The following is an 8,388-nucleotide window of genomic DNA, read 5'->3' as shown; positions in this document are numbered from 1 at the left end:
TCATAAGGTTCCAAACAGAACCTTAGTAGCCAGTAAAAAAAACTACGCTTATGTTTGTGATTTGCTTGTTAATTAATTTCTTATTAAAAATAAACGTTTGAAAAGCGTCAACGTTTTTAAATATACGACGCTTGGTGTCCAAGAGCCATTTTTCAAGCGCCGGCTGGATTGCATCTTCCGAGTTCCAACGGCTATATTAAGTTGGATTCCTGTTTTTCAACTAAATGGCCCAGTATTCCATCCTAATTACCGATCGCCTTCTATAGAGTGCCCTTTCATAAAAAACACGCAAGGAACTTGCAAGCGCATGCTGATAAAAGAAAGATCAAGGGTACCTTCGTCACTGAAATATATTTAAATCTGATTATCAACGTCACTCAGTTCCACACCGACGTCTTTTCCCCCACATCCTTTTCTCCCCGCTCTTCTGCATTTTGAATTTTGAGCCTTCTCTTTCTTTCTCCACCTAAAAGGAACATGAAGCCGAGCGTCGAAATTCGTCGAAGTAGACTATCCAGATCGGATTCATCTCAATCACTGCCGCACGGGCAGCCCAAATCTGTTGCTGATAAACTCAAAAAGATGAATTTCGTGCTTCGGCGATCCAAATCTGGGACAGAAAACGTTAATCCAAACGTTCGCAGTGATAGATCTGTGCTGTCTTCTGTCGATGGAAAAGGTTTTGGAAAATTGTCACTTCTGAGTGAGCACAGCATTAGATCTGATGGTCAGGAAGACCGGCCGGCGGTTTCTCCCGATTCTTTTGTCAAGGTAGCGAAGCTTCGAGAGGTTTCATGTGCAACTCGGTGTTTCTCGCTTTTTGTATCTTTAGCTTCGAATGTGTTATGAAACTTTTATTTTTGTGGGAGCTCTTTTTGTTTTATTTCCTTAAACTTTTGATTTTGAAGTTATTTGAAGTTCAGTACCGAAAGATTTCTTTTTATTTTGGCTGTAGCTTACCGAAGTTGTTTCTAACTTTTTTTCGTTTACTTTGGTTCTTCTTGTTCAATTTGAAATCCTATGATACATACCTTTTAATTTTTTTTAATTTTATTTACTATTAAACATGTTCTTGGATTTGTTTCGATTCTATATTGCTTTCTGTTTCTGTCGAAATCTTATGATTTTCCAAACTTCGATGTGCTTTTGTTTATTTTCTCCAGGCTAGCCCGGATAGATCTTTAAATTAATTTTCTTCTGTTGTGACTCTTTTGGTAGGTCATTGCTAGGATCAGGCCTGTAGGTGGCCATGAGAAAGAAGAGGATCTTATCGTGAAGAAGGTTTCTTCCAACTCATTATCAGTTGGAGATAGGAGGTTTAATTTTGATGCTGTGGTTGACTCGAATACCACACAGGTAAAGAGCTTGGATAACTCCAATTTCGTGGTTTTCTCAAAATTAGGTCGGTATATAATATAGACAAAAACACTTCAAATTTCAGGAAGAAATGTTCCAGTTGGTTGGGGTTACCTTGGTGGCGGACTCTTTAGCCGGTTTCAACACTTCAATATTATCATATGGACAGGTATATGCTTGTAAAAATCCACATTTTTCATCTCTTTCTATTTTGATAGTTTATAACAAGAACGTCTTGAATGATTACTAGACGGGAAGTGGCAAGACTTACACATTGTGGGGTCCGCCTAGTGCCATGGTTGAAGGTTGTTCATCCAGTTCGTATCAGGGCCTCGTGCCTCGCATCTTCAATATGCTGTTTTCAGAAATTCAAAAAGTATGTATTTTCACTCTTCATTAATAAAGAGAGAAAGAGATTTTGAACTTAATGTTGCCCTTTATCTTCTTTGCAGCAACACGGAAATTCCGAAGAGAGATTGACAAATTACCACTGCCGTTGTTCATTTCTTGAGGTATTTATTAACTAAACCTATTGATTTTATTCTCTATTTTTGATGTGGCTTCCACAATCTTGTGCGACGCTTCATGATGAAGTTCTTGATGCATCATGCTTGTCTGATCTTTTCCATTTAAACCAATTATTTCATATTCTTAATGTTGCCTTCTTTGTAACAGATTTATAATGAACAAATTACTGATTTACTTGATCCAACCATGAGGAATCTCCAGGTAAAAAATGTTATGCTGCATCTTTTTGTGATTTACTTAGTAAAGTGTTTAACAGTTGTGTTAGGGGTTTGGTGTTTAACTTTGAGATTGGCTTTGTCTAAAGCAGGTAAAGGATGACGCAAAGATTGGCTTTTATATAGAGAATTTGACGGAGGAGTATGTGACTGACCTAGATGATGTTACTCTGCTACTGATTAAGGTAGGTTACTCTGCTTCTGCAAACTTGACCCCTGTGCTTCTCTTTTTTTAAATATTATTTTTATTTTTATTTAATTTTTGGGGTGATGTTCCAAGATAACTCATGATGGGGCACTAGTCAGTTAATCTGGGAGAAAAAATCCTGGTTCTCTTCTTTTTTAATAAGAACTGCTCTTGCACAAGGTGTAATTAGGCTGGCTGAGAAATTTTTCCCATCTTGTTTTCCATACCAAATGCAATAGCCATCTAATGCTTTCCGCTATTATAGAATTCAACGACTGACACATTGTATAACCTTGGAAGTTTTCCAGAAGATCTAATCTGAAATCTCAAAGAGTTATTTCTATGTTTTCATTTAAGCTCTAAAATGTGGTTATCTTGTGTTTTATTGTCTTCGTTCACTAACATGTTATGCTTATCTTGTGTTTTGCCGACTTCAGTCACTGAACATGTCATAAATGTGCAGGGGCTTTCAAATAGAAAAGTTGGTGCAACAAGTACAAACTCCAAGAGCTCTCGATCTCATATTGTTTTCTCCTGTGTCATAGAGTCTTGGACCAAGGTATGAAAGATCAGAATAAAGATAAAAATAGAACCTCTTTTTTGTTTTCTGTGCAGCCTGACACCCCTTTTCTTATTTGTGCTGCATGAGTGTTCTCTCTTAAACGCTGTTGAACAATCTCCAAATTACTTCTACACATCCTTTGCTTGATCTGATTGTGATTTTATTAAATATCAGTTTCTTTCTTGCATATATAAATCATTCTGCTTTCCAATCTGCACTATCGGAAGCATAAGAATGCCTCATTTTGTCCCATTCATTTCTATGATTCCATCTGAAAAATTGAAAATTGTTTTAGTGAAATTGATTGGGATTAAATTAGTCTCACTGTTTCCACAGGGAATCGCATCCAGATATATTTGTAGTTCAAAGAGCAGCAGAATCAGCTTCATCGATCTAGCTGGATCAGAGAAAAACAAACTCGAGGATGCAAGTAGAGAATGTGTAAAAGAAGCAAGAAATGTAAATCGGTCTATTTCACGACTTGGGTATGGTTTTAACTGTGATATGATAGATGATTACTTCTATTTAGCTGCATAAGGAAGAACATATTTGCAGTAGGATGAAGACTTTGTAACAGTAGTCATGGTCAGGTGTCAGAATCCCAGTCTGCATGTTGTTACCTCTCTAACTCCACCATTTGATATAAGCATCAGTTATCAATATTAGATAGTGGTGCTAAATTTTTTTAAAGCAATCTCAGCTCCTTACCTTTGGGGAACGATCTGTTTTTTTTATAATAAAGGTCAGCAAAATAAAAGATAACATCAGAAACAAGATTTCAAGATTTTAACGACAAATTATTCATACTTGTTATCAGATTTAATATAGTTACATCATACTTGTAAAATATAAAAAAATTTAGGCTTAGCAGTTGAAGTTTGTAACCTTTCTCTCGGATAATTGCAGGAAGTTGATCAATGTACTTGCAGACAATGCTCACTCAGAGAAAAACCCAGATGTTCCTTACAGAGAATCCTGCTTAACGCATCTATTGAGGGAGTCACTTGGGGGGAACACCAAGCTAACTGTTATTTGTGCTATCTCTCCCAGTGGAAGGTCAGGCATAGATTTAAATTGATGCTTTTCGATTTTTTTTGTTTTATGAAAACTTGTCTTTTTCACTTTTCTGAGATAATGACTTTCTGGCCAAATATAGATGCAAGGGAGAAACTTTAAGCACACTGAGATTTGGACAAAGAGTACAACTTGTGCAAAACAAGGCAGTAGTAAACGAAATTACAGAAGATGATGTCAATGACCTGGGAGACCAAATTCGCCAATTGAAGGTACTTGGGACCTAGTCATTCTTTCCTATTTGAGATGTTTCAAAATTATAAGATAAGAAATTTTAGGTTTAACAAGAATCTTTGCCCTGGTTCAGGTTGGAGCGGTATTAGTCCTAGCTAGGAGCATATTTTAAATCTTAATACATACAAATTTCTATCACATTATTGGATTATTCCTAACTGATGATTAGCTGCATGTGACGTATTTAAATGTTGTTCCAGTCCTGTATAGGGAACTTGTCTTATGTTTGTTAATCTATATTTTGAATAGAAAAACGCTTTGGGTGACCAGGCCAGTTTGATTAGCTGCTTCACTGCTCAAACTAGCCAATTGTGTGTCAGCCAATTTATTGAGAAAAAAAAGTTTCCTTTAATAAGAACTAGATGGGACTCAACCAACGAGACTGATCAAACTCATTTCTCAAACATCAAACTGACCCAACCTCATCTTACATTATATATGCTGATTAGTTGCTTCACTGGTCAAACTAGCAAATTGTGTGTCATCCAATTTATTGAGAAAAAAAGGTTTTCTTTAATAAGAACTAGATGGGACTCAACCAATGAGACTGATCAAGCTCATTTCTCAAACATCAAACTGACCCAACCTCATTTTACATTATATATGCTGCTTTTTTCATGATATTATGTACTCACAGGTCACATCTACGTTCGAAGTATTGAATGTCAAAAAATGAGACATAATTTGTTATTACAGCTAAAAGAGACTTTTGGGAGAAATGAATGGAGCACATAGATGCATAGATGAAATTACATTCTTTCAAAAAGGGACACATATTTGTTATTACAGCTGAAAGAGTCAAATACCCTTTGTCGGAATACTTTCAAAGTACATTCTAGGCTGCATAGATGAAAATAGAAAGGGCCCATGTACTTGCAAATATGCTACCTCATAAGTGCAATTTTTTTTTTTTTTGTTCAATTGGGCAGCAGAGGCCTCCATGCATTGCCCAACTGGAGAGAAACTTTAGTTAATCAAGTTCAGGAGAAAGCAATAAAGCTCATACAGAAATTTATACGGAAATGAATTGAGGACTTCGATTTTCTATCATGTGAATATTTATTAGAATGTAGTGACTCTAATGTGAAAGAAACTGTTAATAATTTTGTACGTGCATGTTTTACTTCTTGAAAAAAAAAAATGGTTAAAGCTGACTCTAGGGCTTTTACTGTTCACAGGAAGAGCTTATAAGAGCTAAGTCAAATGGGATCACTTCACTCAGTCATGACAGCAGACACTTCAAAAGACACAATGCCCGTGAAAGCTTGAACCAGTTGAGAGTCAGCCTTAACCGTTCTCTCATATTACCTCAAATAGAAAACAATGACTTTGAAGAAGAGATCAATGTTGATGAAGGGGACATAAACGAGCTCTGTTTTCAACTACAAAGCCTGCAAAAGGATGAGGCAAAGGATATCTCCGAAAATAAAATAGGACAATTATCTACTACATCAGAAGAAACTCTGGATATCGCAACCAACGTAGATATTACTGAGAAAACTAGTTCATGTAACCAGGAACCTAGCTCATGCCTATTGCAAGATTCTGGGAAAGTTGAAAAACTAGAAGTGCCAAGTATCTGTGCAGGGTCCTCGTTTCTTCAAGATCCAGCACTTTGTGAATCTCCCAAAATCAAAGATAATCATAGAAGAAGTACAGTTACATCCATGTCAAATCTTTCAAGCTCCAAGATCAGTGTAGATGCTAGGCAGTCAGTCAAAAGATGTGATCCTCTTTGTTTGTCTTTGCGGTCAAGCCAGATATTGTCTGGCCCCACTGAATCTTTGGCTGCTAGCCTTCACAGAGGCTTGCAGATAATCGACCAACATCAGAAAAACTCATCGTCAAAGAAAACAGCAGATGTATTTGCCTTTGGAGATTTCACAACAAGCTCCCTTCTTAAGATTGACAAAACAGATGTTGGTGTCCAGACATCAGAAGAGATGGGGCGGTCTTCAGATGGTTCTGGCATTTTCTTATGTGTGTCTTGCAAACAAAAGAAAACTGATAATGACCAAAACCAGGTCCAAGAAAGTTTAAACATGTGGATTGTACCAGCAGATGATGACACAGAAACTACTTCCAAGGTACCAGCAAATGATCTTTTCCTAATGAATGGCTACAGGATGTTGCTTTGGCTATCCCCCCCATCTAATTATTTAAATTGTCTTCCAATTAATCTAGGCTGCAGGGAGTGCTTTGAAAGCTGCCCTAGAGAGAGATCTTGAAGTTTTAGTTGCGGAGCAAGCAGCTAAAATTGAAGAACTGAACTCTCAAGTAAAATCCCCTTGATTAAGTTTAATCCACATAGAAGCATATTATTTAATGTTCATTTCATGAAAAGTTACTAATTTACACAATTAACAGGTTGAGCACTACAAGCAAGGGGAGGTTCGTAACTCTGTAAATCGAAATGAGAAGACCAGGTTGCTAACTCAGGGTGACCTGCAATACGGAGACAGAGTGACACCAACTAATGAGATTGATCTTGTCTCACAAGCTGAGGAGAATAACGTAAGCAACTTCGTTTTCTGTTACACTGAACACCAAATCTTTACATGTAATCTACCTGGCAAAACTATGATACCTCTACAACAACAATTACTAATTAAAATACATTTTCATGACCTAAAGGCCTCTTTTGACATGAGAGAGAGGGAAGAGCTTCTTGAAGAAATTGAAAGCTTGAAGAAGCAGTTGCGGGAAATCAGTGATCCCTCTTCAGTTGATTCTACTGAAACGAGAGAAACCACAGGTAGCAATAACACTACAGCTGAATTTGAGAAGGAAAGGCAGAGGTGGACTGAAATGGAAAGCAGGTGGATTTGCTTAACAGAAGAACTACGAGTTGATCTTGAGAGCAACCGGCAGGTCGCAGAAAAGATGCAACGTGAACTAAAGTCAGAGAAGAAAAGCTCAGAGGAATTGGATGATGCATTACAGAGGTCCATCCTGGGGCATGCCAAAATGATTGAACACTACACTGAGTTACAAGAGAAATACAATGATCTGCTTTGGAAGCACCGGAAAATCATGGAAGGGATTGCAGAGGTGAAGAGGACGGCTGCAAAAATAGGTTCTAAGGGTGCTCGTTCATGTTTTGTGGAGTCCCTAGCTGCAGAACTTTCTGCCTTAAGAGTAGAAAGGGAGAAAGAGAGAGAATACTTGAAGAAAGAGAATAAGGGTCTCAGAATCCAGCTGAAGGACACTGCAGAAGCTGTCCATGCTGCTGGGGAATTACTTGTGAGATTGCGTGAGGCAGAGGAAGCTGCTTCAATTGCAGAGGTTGGTTAATCATCTCATATATTATCTTATTCGTCTGATCCTTCAATCCTTCATTTGGCAATAGATTCATCTCGATTTGTATTCTGTTGCAGGAGGGCAATAAAAAAGGAAAACAAGAGATAGAGAGGATGAGAAAGCAGATGGAGAAATTGAAGAGAAAACATGCGATGGAGATAAGCACCATGAAACATTATCTTGCAGACAGCAGGTTACCTGAATCTGCAATTCGACCAATTTTTGGCCAGGACAATGACAAAACGGAGACGAAAACCTACGAGTATGCAGACGAAGACGACTGGAGATCTGAATTTGGACCGTCATATCGCGATTATTAGGACAGGTTTCACCGCGTGAAGTTGGGTGGTGGAACCACAGTGACCCTTCTTGGGTTGCTTGGTTGTAATAAAAAGGATTTTTATTATAATTGAGTTCGGATTTGTTCTCGGTCAAACGGCGTATCTGTTGTTTGTATTATTAATTTTAAGCATTATTGATGTATATTTTAAAATTTATTTTTTTATTTTTATGGTAAAAAACATTATATCATATTTTAAAATAGAGAACTAAATGTTGTAATTACAAACATGGCTAAAATTTAAAATATGGCGCACAGAATTTATTAATTAAGAATTATTTTTTATTTTTTATGGCAAAAAATATTTTAATTTTTTTTTTAAAAGCAAGTAGTCAAGACTACAAATCTCCCTTTCAAATTGTGCCTAAAGGGTATTTTGGTCAAATTGTCAAACCTTGCCTCTGTAATGGCTAGTAAAGTATAAACAGAGGATCGGGGAAGTTGTACGAGTATAGCTTTTTGTGTTTAAAGAATATACTTCTAGATTGCTATGGATGTGTTGTATAAAGTGGAGAAAAAAGAAGAAGAAGAAAAAAGGTCCATGCCCATAGAAAGTGAGAGAGAACAAAAGAGAAATAGATCTCTCTTGTTT

General features: G+C 37.0%; 1 protein-coding gene across 1 annotated transcript; it reads left to right on the top strand.

The window, feature by feature from the left end:
* Positions 1–407: 407 nt before the first annotated feature.
* On the top strand, positions 408–7,892 carry LOC137965654 (kinesin-like protein KIN-12C). Its single transcript, XM_068811942.1, has 16 exons — positions 408–771; positions 1,219–1,356; positions 1,442–1,525; positions 1,607–1,732; positions 1,809–1,868; positions 2,032–2,085; positions 2,192–2,284; positions 2,750–2,845; positions 3,185–3,333; positions 3,755–3,904; positions 4,005–4,134; positions 5,335–6,243; positions 6,341–6,433; positions 6,524–6,670; positions 6,791–7,441; positions 7,534–7,892. Exons 1-16 carry the CDS (start codon positions 478–480, stop codon positions 7,774–7,776), a joined length of 3,417 nt encoding a protein of 1,138 aa, XP_068668043.1. The 5' UTR covers positions 408–477; the 3' UTR covers positions 7,777–7,892.
* Positions 7,893–8,388: the final 496 nt, after the last annotated feature.

The sequence above is a fragment of the Aristolochia californica genome, unplaced genomic scaffold, assembly GCF_029961685.1.
Source record: "Aristolochia californica isolate CCGP_79_NKW_82.1479 unplaced genomic scaffold, dmAriCali1.0.hap1 SCAF_5, whole genome shotgun sequence".
NCBI classification, from domain to species: Eukaryota; Viridiplantae; Streptophyta; class Magnoliopsida; order Piperales; family Aristolochiaceae; genus Aristolochia; species Aristolochia californica.
The sequence above is the reverse complement of the archived record's forward strand: the minus strand, read 5'-3'. Positions and strand labels throughout refer to the sequence as shown.

Excerpts from the sequence above, each read along its gene's own strand:
- LOC137965654 (XM_068811942.1), top strand. The coding sequence starts at position 478 with ATGAAGCCGAGCGTCGAAATTCGTCGAAGTAGACTATCCAGATCGGAT. Across the intron at positions 1,869-2,031 it reads GCCGTTGTTCATTTCTTGAG|ATTTATAATGAACAAATTAC; the intron begins GTATTTATTAAC and ends TCTTTGTAACAG. Across the intron at positions 6,244-6,340 it reads ACACAGAAACTACTTCCAAG|GCTGCAGGGAGTGCTTTGAA; the intron begins GTACCAGCAAAT and ends CAATTAATCTAG.